This window comes from Oryzias latipes, chromosome 18, assembly GCF_002234675.1.
Source record: "Oryzias latipes chromosome 18, ASM223467v1".
Taxonomy (NCBI): Eukaryota; Metazoa; Chordata; class Actinopteri; order Beloniformes; family Adrianichthyidae; genus Oryzias; species Oryzias latipes.
The window spans coordinates 26,481,570-26,509,455 of NC_019876.2; the positions used below are offsets into that span (position 1 = coordinate 26,481,570).

Genomic DNA, 27,886 nt, shown 5'->3' on the forward strand with positions numbered 1-27,886 from the left:
TCATCGTGTCAGATTTTCACCTTTGATGTAATATTTGTCTTTCCAGCAGATCTGGTATAATTGTTAAAGCTTAAAATAATAACTCATTCAAATCAGAGCAATCAGAGTATCCCTCACTTTCTCACCTCTCTTCCTTTTATTATCTTCCACCACCACCCCTAATATCCCCCCCCCCCACACACACACACACACATACACTAAATGTAACAAATAAAAAATAATAAAACAAACAAAAATGGGTTTATACAAATCTACACTCTGGTTGTTCTGAAGTTCTATAACCTCTTTTTGTGAAAGTAAAACGTGTCCAACACAAAAGGCCTTCAGCTCGAATCTGTTTGCTCAGTTGTTGGACAGAACAAGTTAAAAGAAAAAGAAAGAAAGTCGCATTTAAATAAAATGTCTTCTACACCAAATCGGCATCAGTCCCATCTTGAGAACATACAAAGTTTTGTGACAACTTCTATCCATCCATCCATCCATCTGTTGGGTGAAGGCGGGATAAACTTTGGACCGGTTACCAGTCGGATGCAGGACCACACAACCACACTCACCTTCATACCTGAGGGACAATGTGTACTTATCAATGAACCTATGAAGCATGTTTTTGGACGGTGGGAGGAAACCAGAGAAAACCCACACATGCATGAGGAGGACAAGCAAATTCCACACAGAAAGGTCCCAGCCGGGATTCAAACCAAAGCCTTATTGCTGCAAGGCGAGAGTGCTAGCCACTACCCCTCCATGACAACAGATCCAAGCCTTCCAAAACTTGTTTTAGAAACCAAAAGTCACTTCCACCTTCGAGACATTAAGCTTTGGTTTGGTTGAGCCTGCTCCCAAAGTACTTTGCACTACCAGGGTTTGCCATTTGGTGGCGCTGTGAAATCATGTGGGCGGTTCTCTTTGAAAGATTTTTTTCACCAAAATCAGGTTCTTGACATTTTGTTCCTTCAACCTAAAGTGATCCGTCAGTCTGCGGTTTGGTAAAGCCCGCCTCTGCTCTCTCAGTCCTGGCAGGACAATAAAAGAAACTACATTTAAATGATAAAAATACGCGGAGGCTCCCCGCTCCGAGCTCTCAGCGACGTGGAGGGGAAGAGCGGCGGAGTTGCTTTGTGCCAACAGTCCCGCCCACAACTCAGAGGTGAAGTTCTGCAGCTTTCCAAGGAAGTGACGCTGGTGGTCTCTCGTAACTACAAGACCACTGGGATCAATAGATGGTTGCAGTGAGTTTGTAAGTCAAGAGGAAATAAAACATTTGGCTAATACTGCTGTCCTAATAAATCTAGTAACAGAGTCAGACTGAGGTTTGTATTTCAGATATCATACCTGATTATCACAAATGATTCGGACTTTGAAGCTGGGAATGGTTAGATAACTGCTCAGTCTATTTTGGCGTTTGAGGAGATACTTCTATGTCCAGACCTTCATGGCTGTGATTCTCCGTCTTCACCTCACATCAGCAGTGTGACTGCACTCCCTTTGGACTTGCTGTGCTCCTGCTTTGCTTTTGGGAATAAATAAATAAAAAAAGTGTGTCAGCTCCTCATGACTCTGAAAGGAGGTCCGTGTCCAGGGATGATGATGTCTGCGCTCTGCAGCGCCCTCTGGCGACTGGCCTCCTGCATTGCAGGGTTCAGGCTCAGCTTCCTCCACGTCTCTTCGTCCGAGCAGCTTTCGAACAGATCCCCCGCGATGAGCACCGTCCCCGCAGAGGTGCCGGTCACCTGCACGCTCACGTCCTGACCCGTGTGTCCGGGGGTGGGAACAACGGAAACCTGCAGGGGACAAAAAGCAGGCCGACGCTGAAACCACAAACAACTGCCTTTCGCTTTTACGTTTTTCCTCCTAATGCATGAATTTTTTTTATTCCCAGTGTTTTATTCAGGAAGGAAAACTTTGAGCATCTTTCAAATTGTATTGTTTAGTTTATTTATTATTTTTATTTGATTTCCACACCATATAGTTGGACAGTGATGCTTTTCAGGGTTTTTCAGAAAATATGTAATTATCAAACACCGTACTTCACAGTGTTTTTCAACCGGTGAGCTGGTTACATGAAATTGCATTGTAATAAACAGGAGGGGGTAAACTTTCAACTAATTTGGTTGATAATTATTAACTATCAACTTTTAGGAAAAACAGCTGGAACTTTTTGTACCTCAGTTATTACCAAAAAAATGCATGTGAGATTATGCAGAGACTGTTCATCAATACAGACTACAGAGTTTCTCTATTTTTACATTTTGGTGTGCCGAGGAAAAAGTGGGCCACGGCTCAGAAAAGGCTGAAAGACACTGGTATATCATAACATACGTCATTTTATACCATGGTCTGGGTGAATACTCAATTCTGATTGGCTGCAGAGTGTAAAAAGTGACAACTTTAAAAGCTCACATAGCCTGAGTAGCTGCGTTGACATGGACAAAAGTAATGGGAATGAACGCCTGATCAGAATAACATTGCGTCATGTAAACACGCCGTTTGGAATTCTCTGACCCAATCAGACTCATTCGGATCAAAATTTATTTCAGATGGAGATAGGTGGGCTATGCCAAATGTTGATCCGATCATGGTGCATGTAAACAGTTTATTCCGATTGTGGGTCACTACTGCTCTGGTTTTATGTCATGCGTAGACGGTGTGGCGCTCCAGAGAAAGCTTTGGAGCACAAATAGGACCGGTCGCCCGCTCCACACCGAACCCCGAACTCAGGAGAACCGTGTGTCCCGGGAGGACCGTGTCTCTGAGCAGAGGAGCGGCTTTGGGACGGTTTGTGAGCTAACTGAGGCGGTTTTCAAAGCAGAGATGCCACTCCACACAGTCCTGAGAAACAGTGTAAACAATCACGTGAATTCATGCTTATTAATGTTATTCCCACATATTTACGTTCAGTCTAGATGCACGTTGCAGCATTTAACTGCATCCACGGTTGTTGTTGTTGGCACGTTTTCGTCTAATCCTAACCCTTCTTTCGTCTCGGTGCGGCCAAGAAAAAAAGCACTGGTTAAAAAAAAAAAAACGAGCAAACAAGTACTTAATAATAATCATAACAATAATAAAGTCACGTTAAGAAGATCATGTCGCTCTCTGCTGCAGCTTTGTTTGTTTACAATGGAACTCACCATTTCTTCCACTACAGCTGTTTCCAGTATTTTAGGAGGTTCTGTCCAAATGATTTATTCCGACTATGTGGCGTATGCAAACGTTTGTTACAATCGGATAAGGTTTTTCCCGGACCATGTAAAGCAGTGGTCCCCAACCTTTTAAACGCCACGGATCGGCATGACGTCATACAAAGTTTTCATGGACCGGTCTTTAAGATGTGGCAGACGATTATTGTTGCAGCGCCCCGATGAAAGAGAATCAGAGACATGACGGGACGGACTCTGAGCTGAGCTTTAACGTCAATGTACATCGCACAGATGCCGTCATCCTCTCCCCTTCCCACACTCATGGTGCAAAAAAGAAGTACTGTCGATTAAATGTTCTTTTTTTGGAAGTGGAAGGCTCCTCTTCTGTCTGCTGACTGGGCGTTTTCCCTTTGGCAAAGAAACTTTCCAAAGACGTTTGTTTTTCACTCATTTTGCTAGCTCCTGGGTTTTATTTTAGCGGTAACCTATCACATGACCGAGAAGAGCGCCTTCGCCTGCGTCAAGAGTGACATAGACGGATGGAACAGAGAATCGGGGCAATTTTTCAAAATAAAACATCTTTCCAAAATAAATAAAATGGAAGTAATGTAAGTTATTTATTCTTTCTGTGCAGCTCGGTACCAAATGACCCACGGACCGGTACCGGTAAAGATGTTCTGCACATGGAAGTGCGGTTAATGTTCAGTATTATCGTGCTGGTCTAAATGCCAGTCGGTAACCAGAACAACGGAAACATGGATCATAGGTGGAAATACGTTTTTCTGCAGTTGATCACAAGTATCACATATCAAGTCAGTATCAAATTCTACGATTAACAGCAATGTTGTCTTCAACCTCTTCATACTGTGTCTCGCTAGTTTGCATTGTCCCATTAAATCAAGAATCCTCTGAATTTAGTATCGCTTAAATGGAAAAAAAAACTTGAATAAATGTCTTGTGTGTGTGTGTGTGTGTGTGTGTGTGTGTGTATGTATATATATATATATATATATATATATATATATATATATATATATATATATATATATACACATATTCCACTCACTTGTTCATCCATCAAGTGGACACGCCCCTCTGCCAGACCCGAAGGTTGATACGTGTCTCCCTCGCTGACGTCATAGCCCACGATGGTCAGAGCTGCAGGAAACAGGCTCAGGTTACCGATGTGGTCCGAGTGTCCGTGGGTGCCTACGACCACCTGCACGTCCTCCGGCCGCAGCCCCCTGTCCTTCAGAGCCCGGAGCAGGAAGTCCCGGTCCCACGAACCGCCGGTGTCCACGAGAACCGTCTTGGGTCCCCGAATGAGGCTGATGGTTCCGTCCGCCTTGAACGTCCCGTCGCTTTGAGGGACGCAGTAGCCCACTTTCAGCACCGACACCGAGTACAGCGAACCGGAGAAGTCCAGCTCGGTCTCTGGCAGGCATATTCTCTGGTGCCGAACCGGAACCAAAGCTGCGTCTGGATCCATCAACTGAAAACACGCTCTTCTTCTCTTGAAAGTTCCCACAGAACGTGCTGCTATTAGATGTTTCCGGTTAGCCCTTCAGAATAAAAGCACAGAACAAGACTAGTTTCCGTCATTTCCGAAAAAAGTTTTGTAGCAAATAAAATAAAGAAAGCACATATCAAAAATGGAAATGAAACACTGCTTTACTGAGCAGAAAATTCCCCAAGAAAACCATCCAAACTCTACAACACTTATATTTATATTAAACAGAAACAAATGGCTCAGCAAGAAAAACCATCAAATAAGAAGAAACATGACCCAGAAAACAGTTAAAAACAAGTAGAACATCTTCAAATCGGCCTTGGAAAGTATTTTAATCAGTGTTAAAAAAATCAATGCCAAAAACGGATAATATTGGGGGGAAAAAAGGTTTCTGAATTAAATTTCAAAATAAAATGTACGCCACCAAGCCAATGAACTCTGAACAACCACAGAGTACAAAACTACACACATGTTGTAAATATCTTTATTCTTTGCCTTTTGGTTTGTTTTTTTACACATATTTATACTTTGCCTCTGTTTGCTCTGTCCTTGACCGTTACCGGAGTCAAATTCCTCGTGTGTGCAGCCATACAGTCAATTAAGCTGATTCAGATGCTCATTCTGACAGGAAGTTAGGTCTGAAGGTGGCCCAAAGAAAACACTTTCCTTTTACTTGATTGGATATAGGCTGTAAATAAAGATATACTGTCTATGGGCTGGGCAGATAATATAAACATCTGGATGGTTTTCCTTTTTTTTAAGGGCTGTATTTGAACTCCAAAGGTGTGCTGTTGTGATGTGATGTGATGTTTGTTGGTTGATTTTCTTATCTTTGCATACCACCATTGACAGTAAGTGTAATACATATCAAATTTCAAAAACAAAAAATAATTCAAATTCAGTTTTTACTCTTCCTGTTTAATTTAAGAAATAACTTGTAAAAACATTGAAACATACACAATATTTGCGAGGAATAAATGCAAAACAATAAACAAGGAATAATTTAAATGTATTTTAATCAAAAGTTCTACTGTAATTTTTCTACATTTCAAATAGGTACATTATTTCAAAATAGAACTGTTAACTATTATTACAACACACACAAAAAGAAGATAAAAAAATAACATTTTAAATTCTTATGATGGATTTTGTTCATTCTTAAATGCTTCATTATTATCTGTCTATTAATAACAGTGGTCAGCATAATTAATAAGCATATTAGACAGTTTTGAACAAGTTCAGACACAAAATATTTGCGGAAAGTTCTAAAGAGGAACAGATGTGGCTGCAGCCGGAACATTTGTTCAGAGCCGGAAGTGTCGGATCGTGTTTGTGTGGGACGAGGAAGACCCCGTCAGAATGGCTGACAGTGCGGAACCTCGGTCAGTTTCGTCTTTTATGGACCCGTTTAAAAGTGTTCTGGTGGATTACCTGATGCCGGAGTCCTGCTATGACCAGTTCTTCCTCAACTTCAACCTGCTGGACGGTAAGAAGCCCGCTCGGCTGCTGCTTTCCTGCTTGGAAAGAGAGCGGCTCCTTTGACAGGGAAAAAGAGGGAGCGCGCGCGCTGTCAATCCGTTCTGACGTCACCCCCTTTCCAAGGTGCGTGTTTGTCCGTGGAAGTGGACGTGCCGCAGCTGTTCTTGGACGGGCAGATCTCACATATTCGCTTTTATGATGAAGTGTCGGTAGGGTGTCGCTGTTTTTCCGGTTGTCCGTCACAAGAAGAAGCCGCTTTCAGAGTTTGATGGGGTCTCACGACTGCCCTCTGCTGTCGACTTCCGTGATTACACTTTAGTCTGTTCTGTTTTAGCATTTAATTGACTTTGGCACGCTTTTCTACGATGCAGATGGTTGAAGTTCAAAGCTGACAGTCCCATGAGCTGAATTCAACATTCTAACCGTTTCCCTCTGTTTTGTTTTAGTACCATGTCTGAAGATCGTGCTGAGCAAAGGTCTGGGCATCGGCATCATCCTGGGATCAGTCCTGGGTAAACGTCTTACTTTCATCTCTGTTCAGTGTTTTTCCACTTTTGTGAGCCACTTTCCCCCTGAAATACAAAGCACAGCAGAAAAAAAAATAAATAAATAGAAAAACAGAGAAATTCTGTGGCCTGTAGGGATGACGTTCCTGCCCCTCCTGGATCTCACCTTGTTTTTTTAGTTAAACTTAACTTCAGGTTTTTTTTTACTGTGCTGGAAGTCTTAAATAATACTTCTCATTCAATCCAGCCAATATTATTATTAGAAGGCAGCCGTTTCAGTTTTGGCGATGACTTGGACCAAACTCTCAAGATCTGTGGCTGATAACGGCTCCTCTGTGCTCCAACACCAACCTTGAAGGAGAACCAAACTGTTCGCCTGATTTCATCAAGAAGATTTAAAAACCTGTAGAACGGGCGCAGGGCGCGTCCGAATTCGAGGGCCACGTCCTGGAATCGCCTCCCGCGACCTCTGTCGAGCGGGTAGGCCGGATGGGAACGGCGGTGAATTTATCTAGCCTTTAGATAATTCCAGCCGGCGAATGTCACCGGCCCAATCCTTGAAATCGGGTAAAAAGAAGGTTGTTTTCGTTGGCCGCATTTGAAGGAGTGGTTGAACTCCGACTGCTCTTGTGGCGGCGCCGTGACGCAAGCAGCCCGCAAACGCAGCCCAGGAAGAACGCAGCCCTCCGATTTGGACACAGCCCCACAGACGCTGTCACAGTAACCCAATGAATCATGGGAGATGTAGTGGAAAAACGGTGGGGCACTAAACGCCATCTCTGGCTGATATTTTTGTTGGAACTGAGAGACTTCCTGAACCACGTCGGCACAAGGAAGTGAGGACGTTAACGACGTCTGATTGGTTAGATTAATGCGATTGAGCCTGCAAGAAGGGGCCGAACTTTTTCAAAAATGACAGCAAACGCCCAAAGGTGCAGCAAAAATGGTGGTACAGTCTTACATAGGAACCCTCAAAAAAAGTCTTCAGTGATCGTTCATGTTCTGCTCGGTGTGAAACCTGTTGGGATGAACACAGACCTGGCGATGGTAAACGCTTTTCAGACCATTTAGGTGAAACTGAATCAGTTCCAAACCCTTTGAACGTGTTGATGAACATGTTTATGAAGGTGTTGATGAAGGTGTTGATGCGCGTCGGCCTCCTTCACAGTGAAGCTGCCACAGATCTTAAAGCTGATGGCGGCGAAGAGCGCTGAGGGGCTGAGCTTCAAGTCCGTGCTGCTGGAGCTGCTGGCCATCACCGGCACCATGGCGTACAGCATCGCCAACGGCTTCCCTTTCAGGTGGCGGCACACACACACTGTGAGATGATGCGTTTGTGTGGTGGTCAGTAACGCTCGCTGAATGTCGCCTCAGCTCCTGGGGGGAGGCTCTCTTCCTCATGCTACAGACGGTCACCATCGGCTTCCTCATCCAGAAGTATGGAGGCAGGAGTGGCTCTGGTAGGTCTGTTGGCCTCCTGAACGGAGCAGAGGTCTGAACCCGCCGGAGTCTGACGCTCTGCTGCTCTGCAGGTGTCCTGTTTGTGCTGCTGTACTTCAGCCTGCTGCTGCTCCTGCTGTCCCCCGTCACGCCCATGGCGGCGGTCACCTCCATGCAGGCCTTCAACATGCCAGCCATCATCATCGGCCGGGTGAGTCCCGCTCGCTTCCCGTGATCTGCGGAGCGTATCCTGGCAAGAACTTCCTGCATCACCTCCTGCTTTGCAGCTGGATGTTGGGAGAACTGCTTCTGAAGTGGCCTTTCAAAATAAAAGCCTCGTTTTTAAAAAGTTTAAATCCAGCCGTCAAAAAAATGCCGAAATGCAGAAACGTGGGTTCACTCTTTTGACAATGTTGAGGATAAAGCATTGGTGTGGTCCCTGACTGATGACCCGTTAGCGGTTTGACCGGTTCAGGTGGCGTCGGGGCTCTCTGGTCGCTTTCATCTCAAGTTCTCTGTGGTTCTGCAGATTGAACGTGTTCTGACCACTAATGCGAGTTTCACCTCCCTTTTAAAGAAAACGTCAATCTTTTTTTAAGATTCAATCCAACTTTGTCATTAGCCACAAGTGCTTCAAATCAAACACCTCCTTCATTCACATTTACCTGCTCCTCACTTCTGAGGGAGGATTTCCTGCTTGAAGAGTTTGTTCTGGCAAATTCAGGGAACAAAAGTGACTTCTTCCTTTTTCTCTGTCCAAAAGCTCACATCACACGTCTCGATTCTGTGTTTCCAGCTGATCCAAGCTGCCACAAACTTCCAGAACGGACACACGGGCCAGCTCTCTGCCGTCTCCGTCTTCCTGCTGTTCGCTGGATCCCTGGCTCGGATCTTCACCTCCGTCCAGGTACGACACCACGTTACCACAGGCCCCGCCTCCTGAGCCAGACGCTGCTCTCCTGTTCTTCCAGGAAACCGGAGACACGCTGATGGCCTTGACGTACGTCATCTCCTCCACCTGCAACGGCATCATCGCCATGCAGGTTCTGTACTACTGGAAGAGGAGCCCGCAAACCAAACAGAAGAAGAAGAAGAAGAGGGAGTAGGGCCGGTTCTGACGACCCGATTCCGAACTCTGCAGGGACTTTAAAGCGGGACGGGCACGCAGATCTGCGCTCTTCACATTCCTCTGCTGGCGTCTCGGTGGTTCTGGTGCTCCTCATCGGCTGCTGGAGGTTCAGTCGGCACCAACTTCCTCGGTTCTGAGGGGGGGGGGGGGCTCAAAGGACCGATTCTAAAGTTGCACTTCTGTAAAGATTCCTTTCGTTGTCGTCTCCATTCCGTGTCTGTTTTACACTGAAGGATGAAATAAAGCCCACCTATGAGGAACGTTTGCCAGAGCTTTGTGTTGATCTGCTGCAGAACTCTGCGGCTCCAGCAGGCGGAACAGAGACCACCGAAACCCCCCCGGCCTCACCTCAGCGGTCTGAGCTGGGGGCTCCCAGGAGAAGGAAAATGAGGGGAAAATGTCTTCTTGAGAAGACGGGTCACACACCAAACAGATCAGATCCTAAACTAGTAGATCAAAGGTTCTGTCATCGACATAAATGTTCACCCTTTTATGATCCTTTTGTGCAGAAAAAGGAGCAGCTCACAGAAACGTTTAGGAGAAATGGTGCTGCTAAAGAATCCACTGAAAAACACTTCCACGGAGACAAAAATGACATTTCATGAGGGATCCCACTTCATTGCACTTCCACTTTAACCAGTTCAAAAAAAAAATGGATTATGAGAATCTACTGGGATCTACTCAGAATTTCTGTTATTGTTGCAGCAAAACCACAGCTTTTCAAAAGGCCCTTGGGCCAAATTTCTACCGTCCTGCAGGTTCCTGTTATATAACACGCAGCCCCCGCCACTTAGAACGACGATATCTTGTGATTGGCTACATTATAAGCCGGTGTAAACCTTAAAGTGCCAAACGAGAAGATGTATTTTTCTTACATAAGCAAAACAGTGGATTATTTTTCCAGTTCATGTGGTTCCAAACTAAACCTGCATTTAATGTGATCATAGTTTGAAGAATGCAAGCTGAACGGCTGTGCCCCCCCCCCCCCCGCCACAGAGTGATGTGGTATTGCCCTGTGAAAAACTATAACTAACCTATAATTGCACTTGTGTTTACCATATCCAGCAGACATAACGTGTAAGTGCAGTAGAAATGGAAGAATATTCTTAACTTTAGGAATTGTTTCATGCTCTTTTCTTCCCAGCAGGATCGTCGGGTTATTCTTGAAACGACCACGTCTCCATTAAAATAAAGACCAATAACAGAAAGTGTTTGTCAAAGAAGCTTCCTTATTCACTCCTGCGCACACACAAAAAGCCCACAAACCTTATTGAACCTGAAATCTCATTCGGATCCATCTTTTCTACCAACTTTAAAATCATTTTCAGTTGGATAAACTGAGTTTCTTGGGAGGATTGCATTTAAATTTGGGGCATCTTGGTTTTTTTTGTTGAGAGTAAGTCATTCGTTGAACAAAAGGTGAGGCACTCTTTACAAAACCTAAATTTATTATATATTTTACAGATATATGCACTGGATACAAATTGTGGGAAAAATACAAAAATCACATTTTCCTGTTGGCGTTTGTAAACTAAACCCGACTGGAAGCCTCTTCAGGTTTCAAACTTGTGTGGTTGTTTACGCGTGAAATCCTGCGAGTTCGTGGAGCAACAGGAAGGCGAGGTCTCCTCTCCGCGGCGGTGTGTGTGGACGGCAGGAACACACACACACACTGAATCCCAAACAGCCAGGAGGCTCCTTTGTCCACGCCTCCATGGCAACCACTTGTTGAAGCCTGGCTGCTCGTTGCCAGGCGATGCCATGTGATGGCATGGGATGTAGTGGACCAGAAAATCCTTCCATTGACACCCCCGCCCCCCCATGCCTCTCCACACCCAGCCCCCCACCCACCAACTTCAGCTGCAAACTGGATAAAGGTCATGTGACTTTGTCAGCATCAGAACCTCACAGTTTTGCCCCTTTTTTCTGCAAACTTCGCATCGGACGACCCGCACTGACACCATCACAGCGTGAACGCAGGCTGAGAGTTAACCAGGAGTGAGGGGAGCAGATCCTCCTCCCGATCCCCCCCCCCAGTGCCCTCTCTGTTCTCCTCTTCCTCGGCCTCCCTCCCTCCCCTCGATGACCGATTAGTCGCTGCGGGCCTCCCTCACATTTCCATGAGAAAGGCGACGCTCTGTGAAAGGGTTAAGCCCGAAGACGCAGCCCTCATTTTCTGCTCTGCAGGGGACAGAGGGGGGGAACAAAGCCGGCCGGGGGGAGGAGAGGCGACTCACCCTTTACTATCTGCACCTGCAGGCTGAAAGGCTGCGGACAATGCAACGAAACGGCCAATTACCAAGCTTTCTGAGGGGAGGGAGGGGGGACAGAACGGGGCTGAAGATGTGACAGGAATCGACTGCAGATCTGCAGCCACAGCTCCCCGTCCGAGGAGGAGGAGGAGGAAGAGGAGGAGGAGGCTTTACCAGACCAGATGACATCAACATTATATTGCAAAACATGAGCCTGGATCCCACAACAAACTTTAAGCCCTGTATAGTTCCAAATCAGCAACACTTGATACAACTTCATTTGTGAAAAACTGTAGGAATTTATTAATACGAGTTTATCAAAGATCTCCAGGCAGAGCCTGAAAGTATGAACAGTATTTACAACTTCCTGTAACTCTACATGCAGCATTAGAAAAAGAACAAAAATGTCTGGGTAAAACACTAAAAACCTCCATATGAAAGTGTCCATAACAAAAGAAACATTCAGAAAACATCAGGGTAACACTCAAAGGCTTCCAGCAACGTTTCAGCTGGAGAGAGAAGTGTCGGGCAGTCAGAGCTGCTTTCAGCGAGCTACACACAAAGTCCGTCAATCTGAGGAAGGCAGCAACATAAACAAAAACTAAACATCCAGAATCGAGATAAAACAACTCTGCCGAGTCAAAACATTCAATAAAACACCTGTACCGTGATCTCCAGGTAAAAAACAAACCACTGACAGGAGCAACAAACAGCTCATCCACGAATGAGATCTGATCTAAGATCACTGGGACAAATTAAGCTGCCACAGGCAGCAGAATCTGAGGCCCGACATCTCAGAACCACAACTGAACTTAGTGACGGGACGGACCAGAAGATTCTGCTTCGGGTCCTCCGTTCAGCTGGTGTCTGATGGAAGCTGAGCCAGTTCAACAGGTCTGGAGTCAGCAGCAGCTGTACAGGTGGGGTGCAGCGGGGTCAGCAACATTGGGCAGGTGTGATGCAGAGGTCGTTAGCAGCTGCGCAGGTGTGATGATGGGGTCAGCAGGAGGTGCGCAGGTGTGATCCAGGGGTCAGTGGCAGCAGCGATTCAGGGGTCAGCAACAGCTGTGAAGGTCTGATCCAGGGGTCAGGAACAGCTGCGCAGGAAGAATACGGGGTCAGCTGCAGCTGTGCAGCAGGAAACAGCGACTGTGCAGACGGAGTGCAGGGGGTCAGTGGCAGCTGCGCAGGTAGAATGCAGGGGGCAGCAGCAGATGCACAGACGGAATGCAGGGGCTAGTTGCAGCGGCGCAGGCGGAATGCAGGGGGGTTCAGAGGCAGCTGCGCAGGTAGAATGCAGGGGGCAGCAGTAGATGCGCAGACGGAATGCAGGGGGTTCAGAGGCAGCTGCGCAGGTACAATGTAGGGGGCAGATGCGCAGATGGAATGCAGGGGGCGGCAGCAGATGTGCAGCTGCAATGTTTCTTCACTCACTGCAGATGAGAAACAGACTGGTAGGCACCTTGGAGTGTCCCGAACCCCTCATACGTGTGCACGATCACAAACACGCTTCCTCTGCACACCATAAGTCTGAGCTGCCACCTAAAGGCTTCGCCCCCTGATCATCGTGACCTCCCTCTGTCCCGGCTCAGCCCTAGATGTGCGTGAGCGGGACGGTCCCGGAGAGGTAGTGCTGCTGGACACCGGCATATCCCCGCTGCTGCGCCGCCGCGTCCGAGGCGTCCCCTCCGGTCGCAGGGATGTACATGCTGATCATGTCCCTCAGGTCGCCCTGTAGTGCTCCTCGGTGATGAGTGGGTGTCCCCGCTGAGGGTGAGTGAGACACTTGCTCCGCCTTCATCATGGACATGGTGACCGGGCTGGGCTGCTGAGGGCTGCTGTATGTCATGGGACTAAGGGGGGGGAGATAAGAACTTTGAGTTAGAGCCAGAACCACCATGACATCACGTTTTAGATTTTAATTTTCAGAATGAGGGTTTTATTATCTTTACAGCAAAAACCAGGAAACATGGGAAAAAGATGACGGTGGATTGAGAGGAGGACAAAGATGATGAGGAAGGTGAGGAAAAGCATCATCAAAGGGAAGAAAAAGATGTAGCGGTGTCCTCAGGACTAAACGTTTAATTCACCAACAGAAGGGTTGGTGATCTTTAGGAAAAACAACGGAGACAGTTGTTCCATTAAGATCATCTTGTTCTGACATGCCGTGCATTTCCAAATAAATAAATACCCACCCCCCCTCCCACACACCTTAATCTTTTTGGAGGTTCAGTCTGCTGCTCCCCCATGAAACAGGGGATCCGCAGATTAAAACCAGGCATGGAAAGTGCTGTAAACGTCCCAAACCGGCCCTGATCCATTTCAAATCTCCACTTTAGGATAGGTCAAACATTAAAAACGGATTTATTCCCAACTAATGTTACACATGATGGAAGCTTGAATAGAAATCAAAGGCAAGGCCTGCCAACCACATGATGAGCCAGCGGCCCACGGGCCCGGCTCAGGTCCACGGGGACTGTGACTGATGACTTCTGAAAAAGTCTGATTTACCACAGAACACGTTGTTCCGCTTAAATCTTTAAGCTACCACCTGCACCGCCTCTGGTTAGATTCCAGGTGATGATCCCTTCTGTGAAAAACCCTTAAACCCAATCCTGCAAAAACTTTTTAAAGTTTGTTATTAATGTAAAAAATCATCATTAAATACGTTTTAGTTAAAAATCACTAATAACGAACTGAAGACGGGATGACTGGTCAACGTCACCATGAGAAGTTCGATTTATAACGGTTCTGACCAGCAGGTTTGGACTTTTGGCTCGTTAGACGGTTTCTGGCCCGGTTCCGCTGCTCTGCAGCCCGTCTGCTTGCATAACATAAGGCGGGCGTGGCAGACTTTACGCACCACTGCCCGCCTTAAGGCCGGCTGCGCGGTTTAGCAGGTGAAACAGGTGTGAGGAGTTCCTCACCTGGGCGCAGTCAGACTCACCTGTAGGAGTTGGCCCCGCCCATGTATGTCTGCGCGGCCGTCATGGCCGGCGGGTACTGCAGGGCGGACAGCTCGTACCGGTGCAGCGGCTGGGAGTAGCCCAGCGCGTCGCCCTGCATGCCGCTGTAGCCGCCGGCGGGGCCCCAGCCGTAGCTCTCCATGCGCGGGCTGGCGCCCTGACCCTGCGCGGCGGCGGCCAGCAGGTTCCCGGCGGACAGCGGGTACTTGGCCCCCGGCGCGTCCTTCTTCAGCAGCGGCTTGGTTTTGCGGCGCGGCTTGTACTTGTAGTCCGGGTACTCCTTCATGTGCACGGCGCGCAGCCGCTTGGCCTCGTCGATGAAGGGACGCTTCTCCGCGTCGCTGAGGAGTTTCCACTCTGCGCCCAGCCGCTTGCTGATCTCAGAGTTGTGCATCTTGGGGTTTTCCTGGGCCATTTTTCTCCGCTGCCCCCGAGACCAGACCATGAAGGCGTTCATAGGTCTCTTCACCTTATCCATGGGGTCGTTTCCGGGCGCGCACGCCGTTTTCGGGTGAGGGTTTGTGCCGCCGCCCAAAGTCATGCCGCCGGTCACGGGGGTCATCCCCGGCGCCGCGTGCTGAGGGTGAGGCTGGCCGGCCGGCTTCATCTCGTGCTCCATCAGGCTGTACATGCTGGACAGGTGGAGTGAGGCGCAGCAGACTGACTCAAGAGGTGCGCAGCCACCCGCGGGCCACGTCCGGCCCGGTTCTCTCTGTGCTTCGACCCGGCTGCTTCCAATGACGCAGATAATTAGTGGCGCGAGTCTCGAGGCCAAGTGAGAACGGCGTTCTGGTTCCGGGGAGAGTCGGTTTGAGCGTCCCTCATCACTCTGACCACCACGCGAGGACACAAAACTCCACGTTCAGCAGCAGCAGCCGGACTCTGACTGAACTGCTCCAGCGCGCTCACTGCTCACCCGCGTGCGCTGACCCGCGAGCCAATGAGGAGAGGCTTAATTTACATGTGAAAGGGCCAAAGCAGACCGCGCGAGAGACACTTGTTGATGACGCGTTTGGAAGCACGAGGAGCAGTTGAAGAATTTGAGGGGGAGGAGCTCACCTGTCAGGTCTGATCCGACCATCGACTGTATGACAATCAATGGTTCCCACGGAAGTGAGCTGCGCGGAGCATCATTTACAAGGATGCAGAATAAGATAAAACATGAAGATCTCTTTCTAAAAACAGCAGCAGGTGTTTGAAATTAGGGGGGGGGGGGGGTATCACTCACTGTTGCTTCTTCGGAAGTCTGTCCACTCCTGAACTGCAGTCTGCTGCTGAAGGAGCCTCTCCGGGCCCCCTCCCTGTGTAGAACATTACAGGCTTCGGGTACAGGTGTTACTTTTGATGTCGATAACCTCTGAATGAAAATGATTCATTGATTTCTGTCTGATGCAGGCTGTTAATCGAATCGACCTCTGACATTATGAAATCCATTCAAATTCAATCAATTCAAAACAATAATCGATAATGGAAATACAATTTGGAATTGAGGTACAGTACATTCCCATCCATCTATCCATCTTCTTCCACTTATACGGGACCGGGTCGTGGGGGCAGCACCCTAAGCAGAGATGCCCAGACTTCCCTCGCCCCAGCCACTTCCTCCAGCTCCTCTGGGGGGACCCCGGGGCGTTACCAGGCCAGCCGAGAGACGTAGTCTCTCCAGCGTATCCTGGGTCTTCCCCGAGGGCCTCTGTCCAGTCAGACATGCCCGGAACACCTCCCCAGGGAGGCGTCCAGGAGGAATCTGGACTAGATGCCTGAGCCACCTCAAATGGGCCCTCTGGATGTGGAGGAGAAGCGGTTCTACTCCAGGCTCTCTGCGGGTGACAGAGTAACTCCCCCTATCTCTAAGGGAGCGCCCAGCCCCCCTAAGCTAATTTCAGCCGCTTGTATTCTGGACCTCGTTCTTTGGTCATGACCCATAGCTCATGGCCATAGATGAGTGTCGGAACGAAGATCGATCGATAAATTGACAGCTTTGCTCTTTGGATCAGCTCTCTCTTCACCACAATGGACCGATACAGCGACCGCAGAACTACGGACGCTGCTCTGAAATCCTACAGTAGATTTTTTTCTACTTTAACCTACAAAAGATGACAATCACAGCAGGTAACACACATGTGATGCAGCAAAAACCGATCAGTCCATCGTTCCAGTCCAATGAGTGGAAACACTTTGAATTTAGCAAAGACGTGACCATCCAGTGAGCTAGAATGTTCTGATAAGTTTCCTTTGGATTCTTTGGATGTGGAAAAACAACAGTGGGTTGAATGTTAAGAAACTTAAATTGGATTTATAATTTTATACATTTTATTAAATTTTAATTTTTGGATACAGGGACAGGGTTAGCCAAAGGGCTATTTTTCTTCTGCAGTCCCTAGGTCAATGTTAAAATCACCCTAAAAGATGAAAATAAAATTACATATTTACATAACATTACGTAATATATGTATTAAACCATACATTCAGATAAATTAGCAGTTAACCTAATAGTAAATTGGCCATAAAACATTCCAATAACAAACAAACAATGGAGAACTTCACCTGCACTGTTCAGTACCAGGTATTTCTGAGTGACACTGGTTAAAGTTTTAGCTAAAGATGTCCTGGATCATGGGTCGGATTGTTGCATCAATGTTGACTATGAATCGGATCGTCAACCACATTTTATGAGATAAATTGGATTGTTGTTAAAATGAATCGTTGTACCTCTACTACCACTACCTGCATGGAGTTCGGCGGGCTGACCAGGACAGAACAGGCTCTCTTCAACTCTTTGAATCTCTTTCCATGTCTGTTTGCTCAGCATAGATGTAGAAAACAACTGAGACCAAAACTGCTGAGGAGGCCCCTGCTCATTAAAGACCACTCTTGCCTTCCTGTGAACTGAATGAGACCTCAGTGTATCCTTCTCATCAGGATGACAACCTGTAAGTCTTTGATAGAAAAATATATAGATTGAAAGTTTAGAAATAGACCATCAGGAGTCATTTCTGACAGCTTTCTATGAAAGTGTGCCGCCCTGAACTGTTATAATCTCAGTGGTCTGTCTTTTCATTGTGGCAATGCCGTTTTTAGTCAAAATCAAAAACCTCTGTTGTTTTCTAGGACGGTGTTTTTCAACCTTTTTTGAGCCAAGGCACACTTTATCCTTGACAAAAATTCTGCGGCACACCAGCATTCAAAAATTAAAAAAGGAGAAACTCTATAGTCTGTATTGATGTACATTCCCTCCACAATCTCACATGCATTTTTGTGATAATTGTGGCAGAAAAAGCTGGAAGCTGCAGCTGTTTTTTTCTAAAAGATATAATAAAAGTTAAGTTAGTTTTCAGTATCAATTTTCAACTAAATTGTTTGAAATTTTACCCTGGAAGTTGTTTTTACCTTCAGTTTATGAACATGCAATTTCATGTAACCTGACAAAAACAAATATATTCTTTCTAAATAGCGATTTCTTTTTTAAATATTTATTTTAATTTCTTAAATTTAACATATAAAATAATCCAAAGACATTGTTGGAAAAGTGTTTCAGTTAGAAAGATGACTTGGACCAAACTCTGGGATGTTTGGCTGTTAATAAACACAAACCTTGAAGGAGAACTAAACTGTTGAACCTCTGATGTCATCAAGAAGATTTGAAAACTGGTTGATGTGTGTTTGTTGTGGTTTCAAGACGTTTAACAGGGAAGACTCATAGAGCAGAGATGCTGTCACTTTAACACAATGCATCATGGAAGATGTAGTGATGGCAGAAAGACTAGTGTCTTTGAGCCTCATTGTTTTGTTCACTTGTTCCACGGTCTGACAGCGGATTCTGTGGAAAGCCGCACCGCTAAAGACAAGCTTTAGCCGGTATTTTTGTTGGAACTGAGAGACTTTATGAGCAGAATCAGAACAAGGAAGTGAATACTTTAACCACTTCTGATTGGTCAGACTGATGACATGTGAATAAGCCTCCAAGAATGATTTGTATAGACAGTTAAAGGGGCGGGACTTATCCGAAAACAGTTATAGCTGCAGCTACATCGCGGTACCGTCATTCTTATCAAAATGTCTTTAATAGAATCAAATGAACACAAAGAAAAAAGTATTTTATGATCTTTCATATTCCTTACTACTCAGTGTTTTATCAGGACCTGTTTGGATGAACACAGAGCTGATATCCTGGAGATGGAAAATGTTTTTAGATCAGTGAAAGAGAGTAATTTCCCACGGCACACCTGACCATCTCCCGGCACACCGGTTGAAAAACACTGTTCTAGGACATAGTTTCTGCAGAGCGGCAGAAGTTCATCTGAAATGCACCGCTGAAGTGGGCGGGCCTGATGGCGCAGAGTAGGCCTGCCCTCCTCTTTCCAAAAGTGTCCTCTGTGACTGTCATCTTTACAACTACACGCTTTTTGTTTGTTTTTCTCAAATATATATAGCGAGATGAGACCCTGCCATCACTCTCTTATTTATTTCACAGCAGTACATTTGGAGGATTGTCTTTTAAATGGATCCGTTGGTTTGCTGCAATCTGAGGTTTTGTCATGTAAAGGAGCAATCCGCCATGTGTGTGAAGTTCTCTCTGTTTGTTTATGGCCTGGAGGTTTGTTTTCAGACTTTATCGGTCCAAAGACAAGTTTTTTTCTCACCGATGCTGAATGACTGTTGGACTTGAGGAGTTGCTGTCTAATAAATGAAAGGTTTTGTTATGATGAGGATGAACTTTTAGAGTTTTTCTCTGTACAAACCTGGAAAAAAGTAGCATTTTTCTCTGAGTTTTAGTCATTTAGCTTCCAAACTGATCGTTGGACTGTTCAGCAAATTTTTAAAGAAAACGTTTTGTCTTATTGAGCCTGCTGTAAATCCTGTACCAAACATTTCTCAGTTTTTGTTTGCAAAATGCCAGAGGAAAAATCCATTTACACATATTTCCTTACCAACTAAAATTCAATAACTTAAACATCCCTGAAACTATATGACGATGCATTCATTGAATTTAGGTTGCCTGTAGTTTGTTGTGGTTTGATTAAAGAAACAATTTGCACAACAACATTGCTACGGAGCCCGTGATCTGACATGGGTAGAAAAACTAATAAATCACGTGATAAGACATTCAAAAACATGGATGTGAGCTATACTTGGATTTACAGCAGATACCTTCACATTTCTGTCTGTGTGTGTCTCATTACAATGTATGGAAGACACGCAGGATGCATAGAGACCAGATTGATTTATTGTTACCCTTGTGCTATCCTAGGCATTTTAACATTGGGAGTTGGGTCATCTAGACCCACTAGACAGTGCTCTGAACCTTTTTTCTTTAATGATTTGTGATCTTCACTGGTGTCCATGGATTACATGAAATCTTCCCACCTTTATCCACCTTTGTCATGGTAGGGAGAACACGTCAAAGTAAGGGTGGGGTCATGGAAGATAGCACAAGGGTTAAAAAACTCTACAGAAGCATCGGTAATCACGTTTCCACATCCCGGTACGCTCTCCGTCCTGCCACAAAAGCAGCTTTCTGCCGCTACTTCTGTGTCTCTGTGACACACGTTTTTTCAAGAGGGGAAAAATAAAAACAAGCATCAAACTAGGGCAACTATTTATTATTGTCTCTGTGAAAATAAGAAAAATATCATAATGTTTAGGATGCCTGAGCTTGCTGCTTCCCCACATCGGACAGGTGGCTGGCCGGCAGACGGAGAGCCGCTGCGGTGTGGGATGTTGTACTTTAGGGTCGAACAGGAATAATAATAATCAGGACTTGTCTTTTATTAACATACTCGTTAGCAGTTAGCACTTTATATCTGAACGCTACATGCTACGTATCCCATCATGCATCACACGTATCCCATAGTGCATCTCGACCAATTAACCTGTCCCTGTAACTGTGGTGCAATCAAATACAACAGGACAAATGTATATCAGAATATTATTTCGTGGAAATTATTTATTTTTTTTTTTTACTCATGTCAGATTACGGGCTCCATACATAACAAAGTAAATGCTTTCAGAAAAATCAAATATCTTTTCAGTCTCTTGTTGTAAGCCTAGGGAACTTTGTTGGAGTTTTGGACAGAATGTGTCTGTTAAATAAAAAGGTGCTTCTTTTTTTTTTTTAAAGTCAGTTTCACTCAATGTGCAGTTTTTCTGCAGACGGCTGCAGGGCTGATTGCTGTGGTCCAGTAGTCAGGCTTCAGGGAAATCTTTCTGTTATTCAGGAACCATCTCAAAGTGTGAAGAAGGATCAGAAAAACGAAGAACCGGAGGTTCTCCTGCGGTTTTTCTCTATGTGTGTTGTTGGGAGAAGGAAAACAACCATCATCTGACCGGCTTGGGTTTGGTCTGACTGCAAAATAACAAACCAATGGACGGCAGGAGGGAGGCTGCAGGTGTGACGCTAAGGGTCCGATCCCATCCATTTGAATCCTCCAGAGACCCACTGGGACTTTCTCTGGAGAGAGGAGCTTCTGCTGAGGAGAGGTTGTGTGATGCTTGATGCAAAGATCTTAGAGCATCGTTTAATGAGTCTGTGTGTGGAGACAGCAGAAGAGATTCAGCCCTTTATCACTGGAGGTGACGCTTTTTCTGGAGGAGGCAGAGGTCCAGGGACCAATCCAAAGTCACCTTAGTGACCTTCCTCTTCCTCAGGTGGATGCTGGTCTACAGCCAGGTGTTGCGGTGAAACAACCTGAGCGGCATCCTTCAGTCTTCCCCTGGTTCTTCCACATGTCAGATTTTCAGCATCCTCAAGGCTTTTTCAGCCATTCTAGCATGAAAACATTCAGCGCCTATTGAAGATTTAAAGCTGTGCCTTTAGCTTTACTCACTTTTGTGGTTTTTGGATGTTATCCCTTCAATCACTTTCAGATAAAGATCCCAACTTTCAGCAGTATTTTTGTGAATTTTTAAACCATTTTTTGGCACAGACAAATTTCATTTGAACTTTTTTTTAAAAGATTGCTTTTTTGTTCATCTATGCTCAATATTTTAAACAATACATAAATATTTCTCTACTTTTTTTGTGAGCACAGCAACATTTTCAAGCATTTTTATCTGTTTCTGTGTTCTTATAGTACACATGTCCCCCATTAAGACTACAGTTTCTTTTGGTCATTAAAAGTGACTCTCAGATTTTTAGATCTATATCCTTCAGTTTTATTCAACAACGTTCAGCCCTTTTAGCAGCAAGCAGAAAACCACAAGTTTGGTGAATAATTGTTGGGCTTTTTTTGTGCTTCAGCAAACCTTTAGCATCTTCAATTACCAAAATCCTACTTCTGAGGTTTCTTTGACTTTTCCTTGTTCTCCGTTTGCCTTTTTTTTAGCCTGAATCTGACACTTTTTCTTTTATTTTTCTCAGGTCATTTTATACAAATCAAGGTAAGTAATAAAGAGTTTTTAAAGGACTTTCAAGATAATAAAAAAAAGAATCCGTCACGATCGTTGATATTGTGAATTACAGTGGCCACATTTTAGAAGTCAAAATCAAATTCCAGAAACTAAAACAAAATGAAAAGAAAACTTTTGTGAAAGAAAAAGTAATTACCGGAAACTAAACGAAATGGTAAATATTAATAGAAAATGAGAAACTGGAAAACGTAGGCACTGTGGGGCATCTCTGATTGGATGATGACGTTTGTTCTCCTTTTCAACAGGACGTTGTTTGGCATGACGAAATCTTCTGACAGAAGATGTTTCTATAGCTGCTGCAAAAGTTTGATTACATCACAGACCAAAAGTTTGGACACACCTTCCCATTCAAATGAATGGGAAGGTGTGTCCAAACTGTATATCAAATCACAATCCAGCCAATCCATCCTTCTACTTCCCCTCTTCTTCAAAACTCAAAAGTTATCATCCAATCAGAGACCAAAGTATCGGTAAAGTACCAGGACTGAGTGACTTCTCCTTTATGGCGTTCCAGACAGGAAGTACCTGCTGGCTTCAAGAAGCCAAAAACCCATATACCGGTACTTCATTAGAGTAATAAACAGCTGTTAGTCATTCTACCATTCTTGCTGTGATACCTTCTTTAATATTGTTCTTGAGAATTCTCATGTTTGTCACGTTTTTTTTTCTGTAGTAGGAGTTATTGAACAACAGAAACTGACCAATCAGAAGCCTCAATGAAAGTAGGTGGTCTCAAGTCAAGTTCAAAACGTTTGATTGACAGATTCTCCTGAGCCTGCTTAGGGGTGTGGCCTTCCAATAAGCTCACTCCTGATTGGTGAGAGTGGTTGCCATAGAAATACTGACTCAGACCGTCTTGGACCAATCACTGCTCACTGGTTCCGACACGGCGGCGCTCGAACTGTGGAAAAATGGCGACAGAATTGTTTTCATTTGCTTGGAGCTGTAGGTTTTCTAAGGGTGACGTCACACTCAGTCCAGTTCTCTTATATAGTCTATGATATGTGCCTTTTTCTGGTTTGTTATTAGTTTGATTTTTAAACTTTTAATTTATATATCTGGGAATCACTTTAGTTTTCCAAAATGCTTTTTTAGTTGTTTTGTGTTTTAACTGTTGTCGTGACTTTTTTATGCTTTTGTGTTGAGTGATTTGTTGATGCGATTTGCACTTCAGGGCCACCGTACTTAATGACTATAAAGCCAAATATTTATTTAGATACCAATAAAATTTGAGAAATGATTTCCTCACACAAACAAATTGCTTCCAGGATTAGATATCTCCCTTTTTTTTAGATTTTTTTATTTAATTTTTTTAACCAGACACATTTTACTGCATAAAGTCTGCTGGTTAAAGGAAAAGATTTTCCTGAGAGAGAGAAAAAAATACATTTAAAGATGAAAAGTAGGGGAATTATTTTTAAAAAAACGGCACTTGGAGGCTTGTAATTGTAAAGCCTCTGGAGGAGTTTTTCAGCCTCCTTCCCACATCTGCAATCATGTTTTTCCATGTTGATTTTCTCATGTTTTCTTAGAAAATGAAGAACATTTTCGTCTGTGAAGAAGTTTGTTTTCTCATTGCATTATTAATGCATTTAGTTCTAGGGTTGTTTAACTGAGTTTGTTGACTTTTGCTCAGGACGATTAAAGTTGGTCTGCAGGATGGGACGTCAGTGTGTTTTTGAGGTTCTGCATAAAATCTTAACGTTTTAATCACGCCACGCTATCTTCCCCTGACTTAAATTTAGATTCAGTCAGCATGTCTGCTTCCAGTCACATTCTTTCTTTCAGCCCTAAAGAGCTTTGACCATGGGATTTCCATTATGGATCCGCATTCACCGTGCACAGAAAATAATGAGCGGGCTCAAATGCTTTGGAACTTGGGGAAGGTGAAAACATCTTGATGGAAAGGAGGTGAAATCTGAATGAACAGAAATTAAGTAGGATGAAATGCGGGGCAGTGAGGACGGCGGCGGCGTGGGGGTGGGGAGTGGAGTGAAGGGTGAGAAAGAGCCGGTGAATACGGGCCAGCCGAACCACAAAGTGAAGGAGAAAGGGCAGGCAGTGTGGAGGGAGAACAAGGGAGAAGGAGGAAGGACGGAATGATGAAGGAATGAATGAGGGTGGGTGTCGGGGTTCAGTGCAAGAGGGTGGTTTTGGGTGACAGGCCTGGCTGAATAGGCATCCATTCTTCCCCCTGCTGCTTCTGTTCTCATGCAAAGCAGGCCCGTTCAGCCTCCCAGCCATCCGTCACACAGAGAAAGACCATGGCAGGCCTTTTACGAGCTTCACAGCCGCATAATCCAGACAGCCCACTCTGCCATCCAGCGCCCAACAGGGGGCCGAAGGGTCACTGGTGTGTGTTGCGCAGAGGGGGAAGGGCACCGGGTACCTTCCATGCAGAAATCCAAGGAGGACCACCGAGGTGATGAGAAGACAGGAACGGCGGGATGCAGGACGCCGGAGGATGCCGTGTTTGGACGGTTTCTGCACCAGCAGCCATCGTGGTTTTCCTATTCCCTTCTTGACGCCTTCAGAGACCATTGCTGTTCTGTTCTGCTTCCACATTTAACCAACAGCAGACTAGAACCTGAGTGGAAATCTACCTCTACTATGTCTGTTCACCTTTTGAGAACCCCAAAGGTCTTAATGTTTTGCTTCAGTTGCCGTGGCCATACTCTACGGAGCCCACCTTGTTTCTCTTTACCAACAGTTTTTTAAGCCAAACTCACCTGCAAACCGGTCGATTCACTATGACTATACACTTTTTAGCCAAAATGAAAGAAATAACTGTCGTTTTGTGGGACATAGCCTCTGCAGAGCGGCAGGGGTTCATCAGAAATTCACCTTTGAGTTGGGGGCGGGACCGTTGGTGCAGAGCGACCCCGCTCGCCATCGACCATCTGTTCACATGCTGTCTCATTAGCGTACAGCTCCAAACAACCACAACCTGAAATTACCGGTGCGAAAAAACGGTGAAACAGAGTGTGTGCAAAACACTGCCTACTCCAATTTAAGGTTGTGCACCGTGCTCACCTCTGTAAAGCCAGATTGGCTCAGATGTATCCCCAAATTGATCCGCTGTGTAACAGATGCAAATCACCAGAGGCCACATTAATTCACACTTTTTGGTTCTGTCCTAAAATACACTGCTTTTGGGAAAATATCTGTGAGGCACTTCGTTGCATCATAGGAGTCAAATTAACTTTAAACCCACTTGAATTTTTGTTTGGAATAAACAGCGTGGCTCCGACATTGCCTGCAGGTGGTCAGAGGATCATTGCCTTTTCAACCTTGCTAGCCCGACGCCTGATTCTTCTTAACACTTGTGCTATCTTTTGGGGTCATCTAGAACCCACTAGACAGTGCGCTAAACCTTTTTTCTTCAATGATTTGTGATCTTCACTGGTGTCCATGGATTACACGAAATCTTTCCACCTTTATCCACCTTTGTCATGGTAGGGAGAACACGTCAATGTAAAGGTGGGGTCATCTGGACCCCATATGAATATGATTGCACAAGGGTTAAGTGGAAGGATGCTGCCCCACCCACTGTGTCACATTGGATCTGAGATGTGCTTTACCATCTTAAACTTGAAAAAAGAAGATTTACTGTGAGACGATCAGAACACAAATTTTATCAGGTATGGAGACCATTTCTTACCTTCTTTAATCTACCATCCACAAGTGTGACAGAATGGCGCCCTTTTATCCCCCTTTCCTTTCTTTTCGTGTGTGTTAATACGTTTGCACTTTACTTGTTAGTGTTTTTTATATTATTTCTATTTTACCTATATTGTGACTGATTTTTTTTTTTTTTTTTTAACTTGTCCTGTCCAACAGCTAGGCAGACAGATGAGAGCTGAGGGCCTCTTGTGTTGGACATATTTTACTTTAACAAGAGGGGTTATTAATCTTCAGACAAACCAAAGGTATGTCTGAATAAACCCCTTTTGTAATTGAGGCCAAACTTTATTAATTTCAAACATGTCTGAAAATCTTTGGTGTTGGACCGGACGGAAAAGGAAAGAGGGGAAGAAGAGAGAGGGACGTTAGAGAGAGGGGGGGTAGGGGGTGATAATAGGAGGGGAAGGGGGATAAGACCATGAAGCAGCATAAAGCAACAAGTTTACTAGTTGTTAATCATTATGGTAAGGTTCAAATGTAGTAAAAAAAAAAAAAAAAAAAAGGGGCGGAGCCTGTCCACACACACACTGAAATGTATCAAACACACCTGCTAGCTGCAAAAATGTCCACCTGTCGACATGTACACAAAACAGATAGTGTTCACACGCATACTTATGCCTTAAAACCAACTAGTGTGAAATCTTTCAGTCATTCAATCATGCAAACTGTTAGTGCAAAGGTGAGCTAACACCAGTGCTCAGGTGAGTGTTTATGTTCTTCTAAAATGGATGGTGGAACGTGAAAAGAAGGAGGGAGAGTGCCCAGCCATCCCCACCCCAAGACCCGCACCGCAGCAGCAGCGGCAGCCGGAATCCCCCCAACGCCACACGGGAACCGGCAGGGAACAACCGCCGCCCGGGCGACCAAGCCCGCCACCCAGGCCAGGGCCAGCAGGGCCGCCGCAAGGCCCCCAGAGCCAGAGGCCAGGGAGGCATGGAGGGAAAGAGAGCGCCGCCCCAGCCCAACCAGGAGAGCAGCCCCCCCGCCGCGCCGGGAGAACCCAACGCAGGGCCCCACCGGAGAAGGACGCCCACAGCCCCAAACGAGCACCCCACCACCACCCAGGAGTTCCGGGCATCCCCCCGCCCCAACCCCAGATACGAGCCAGCCATATTGTGACTGATTTTATATATATATATATATATACAGTACAGACCAAAAGTTTGGACACACCTTCTCATTCGAATGTACTGTATATCAAATCACATTTCAGCCAATCCATCCTTCTACTTCCCCTCTTCTTCAAAACTCAAAAGTTACCATCCAATCAGAGACGTAGACATTAATGGATCTATTTGTTTGCAAGAGGATGCATCGGAATGGAGCTGCGCACCAATTGTAGCGTCCACGTCACACCTACAACCTTTTTGAAAAAGCCATTTTTCAGCTGCTCCTGATTCCTGAGTTGAATAAAGAAATACTCCAAAAGACGATTGTAACCCTTGTGCTATCCTAGGCACTTTACCATTGGGAGTTGGGTCATCTAGACCCCACTAGACAGTGCTCTGAACCTTTTTTCTTCAAAGTTTTGTGGTCTTCACTGGTGTCCATGGATTACATGAAATCTTTTCACCTTTATCCACCTTTGTCATGGTAGGTAGAACACGTCAAAGTAAGGGTGGGGTCATCTAAGACAGCACAAGGGTGAAGCTTAATTTTCTTTGTACATGTTCCCCATCATCAGAAAACTGCCACAAGAACATGTTTAAGAAAATATTTTCATAGGAGTGGGTCAAATCGGTGTTGTTTGTGAGAGGTCCAGTGGGTGCAGGAGTTCCTCGGAGTTCCTGCACAGCGTAGAGAATTGGCAGCATCTCAGCATCAACTGAGGAAGCTGAGCAGGTGGGTGAAGACACCTGAGAGGTGGTGGACGATCAGAGAACCTTTTCTGAAGGACAACAACAGAAACAACCAGTCGAGGCTGAGTGAAGTTTCTCCAGAGACAGACTGATCACCCTCTGAAGCAGCTGGGCCTTGCTGCATGCGGCTGTCGGACTGTTTAACCTGCTCTTAACCCTTGTGCTATCCTATGGGGTCCAGATGACCCATACCTTTACATTGAGGTGTTCTCCCTACCATGACAAAGGTGGATAAAGGTGGAGAGGATTTCATGTAATCCATGGACACTAGTGAAGATCACAAATCATTGAAGAATAAAGGTTCAGCACACTGTTTTGAGGGGTCTAGATGACCCCACTCCCAATGTTAAAGTGCCTAGGATAGCACAAGGGTTAAAAAACACACTTGAGCTCCGACCAAAGTACAATAACGACCACATAAAGATGTTTAAAATCGTCGTTAAACCATATAATACACTATTTTTTATATATTGTTTATGATGTTGATCATTCATCTATACCGGGGGTCGGCAAC

At 45.3% G+C, this 27,886-nt stretch overlaps 3 protein-coding genes across 3 annotated transcripts; 1 reads left to right on the forward strand and 2 right to left on the reverse strand.

The window, feature by feature from the left end:
• Positions 1 to 1,300: 1,300 nt before the first annotated feature.
• Positions 1,301 to 4,752, reverse strand: mblac1 (metallo-beta-lactamase domain containing 1). The gene is made up of 2 exons (XM_011487727.3): positions 4,204 to 4,752; positions 1,301 to 1,781 (listed from the first exon to the last, which is right to left on the reverse strand). The coding sequence occupies exons 1-2, from the start codon at positions 4,624 to 4,626 to the stop codon at positions 1,542 to 1,544; spliced, it is 663 nt and encodes a 220-aa protein (XP_011486029.1). The 5' UTR covers positions 4,627 to 4,752; the 3' UTR covers positions 1,301 to 1,541.
• Positions 4,753 to 5,942: 1,190 nt separating this feature from the next.
• Positions 5,943 to 9,465, forward strand: mpdu1 (mannose-P-dolichol utilization defect 1). The gene is made up of 7 exons (XM_004080008.4): positions 5,943 to 6,133; positions 6,573 to 6,638; positions 7,801 to 7,933; positions 8,007 to 8,092; positions 8,165 to 8,283; positions 8,869 to 8,979; positions 9,044 to 9,465. The coding sequence occupies exons 1-7, from the start codon at positions 6,007 to 6,009 to the stop codon at positions 9,176 to 9,178; spliced, it is 777 nt and encodes a 258-aa protein (XP_004080056.1). The 5' UTR covers positions 5,943 to 6,006; the 3' UTR covers positions 9,179 to 9,465.
• Positions 9,466 to 11,728: 2,263 nt separating this feature from the next.
• LOC110017107 (transcription factor Sox-19a) lies at positions 11,729 to 15,351 on the reverse strand. Its single transcript, XM_023966042.1, has 2 exons — positions 14,401 to 15,351; positions 11,729 to 13,306 (listed from the first exon to the last, which is right to left on the reverse strand). Exons 1-2 carry the CDS (start codon positions 15,048 to 15,050, stop codon positions 13,048 to 13,050), a joined length of 909 nt encoding a protein of 302 aa, XP_023821810.1. The 5' UTR covers positions 15,051 to 15,351; the 3' UTR covers positions 11,729 to 13,047.
• Between the last annotated feature and the right edge of the window lie 12,535 nt (positions 15,352 to 27,886).

Excerpts from the sequence above, each read along its gene's own strand:
- mblac1 (XM_011487727.3), bottom strand. The coding sequence starts at position 4,626 with ATGGATCCAGACGCAGCTTTGGTTCCGGTTCGGCACCAGAGAATATGC. Across the intron at positions 1,782-4,203 it reads TCCACTTGATGGATGAACAA|GTTTCCGTTGTTCCCACCCC; the intron begins GTGAGTGGAATA and ends TGTCCCCTGCAG.
- mpdu1 (XM_004080008.4), top strand. The coding sequence starts at position 6,007 with ATGGCTGACAGTGCGGAACCTCGGTCAGTTTCGTCTTTTATGGACCCG. Across the intron at positions 8,093-8,164 it reads TGGAGGCAGGAGTGGCTCTG|GTGTCCTGTTTGTGCTGCTG; the intron begins GTAGGTCTGTTG and ends GCTGCTCTGCAG. Across the intron at positions 8,980-9,043 it reads GGATCTTCACCTCCGTCCAG|GAAACCGGAGACACGCTGAT; the intron begins GTACGACACCAC and ends CTGTTCTTCCAG.
- LOC110017107 (XM_023966042.1), bottom strand. The coding sequence starts at position 15,050 with ATGTACAGCCTGATGGAGCACGAGATGAAGCCGGCCGGCCAGCCTCAC. Across the intron at positions 13,307-14,400 it reads GGCGGGGCCAACTCCTACAG|TCCCATGACATACAGCAGCC; the intron begins GTGAGTCTGACT and ends CCCCCCCCTTAG.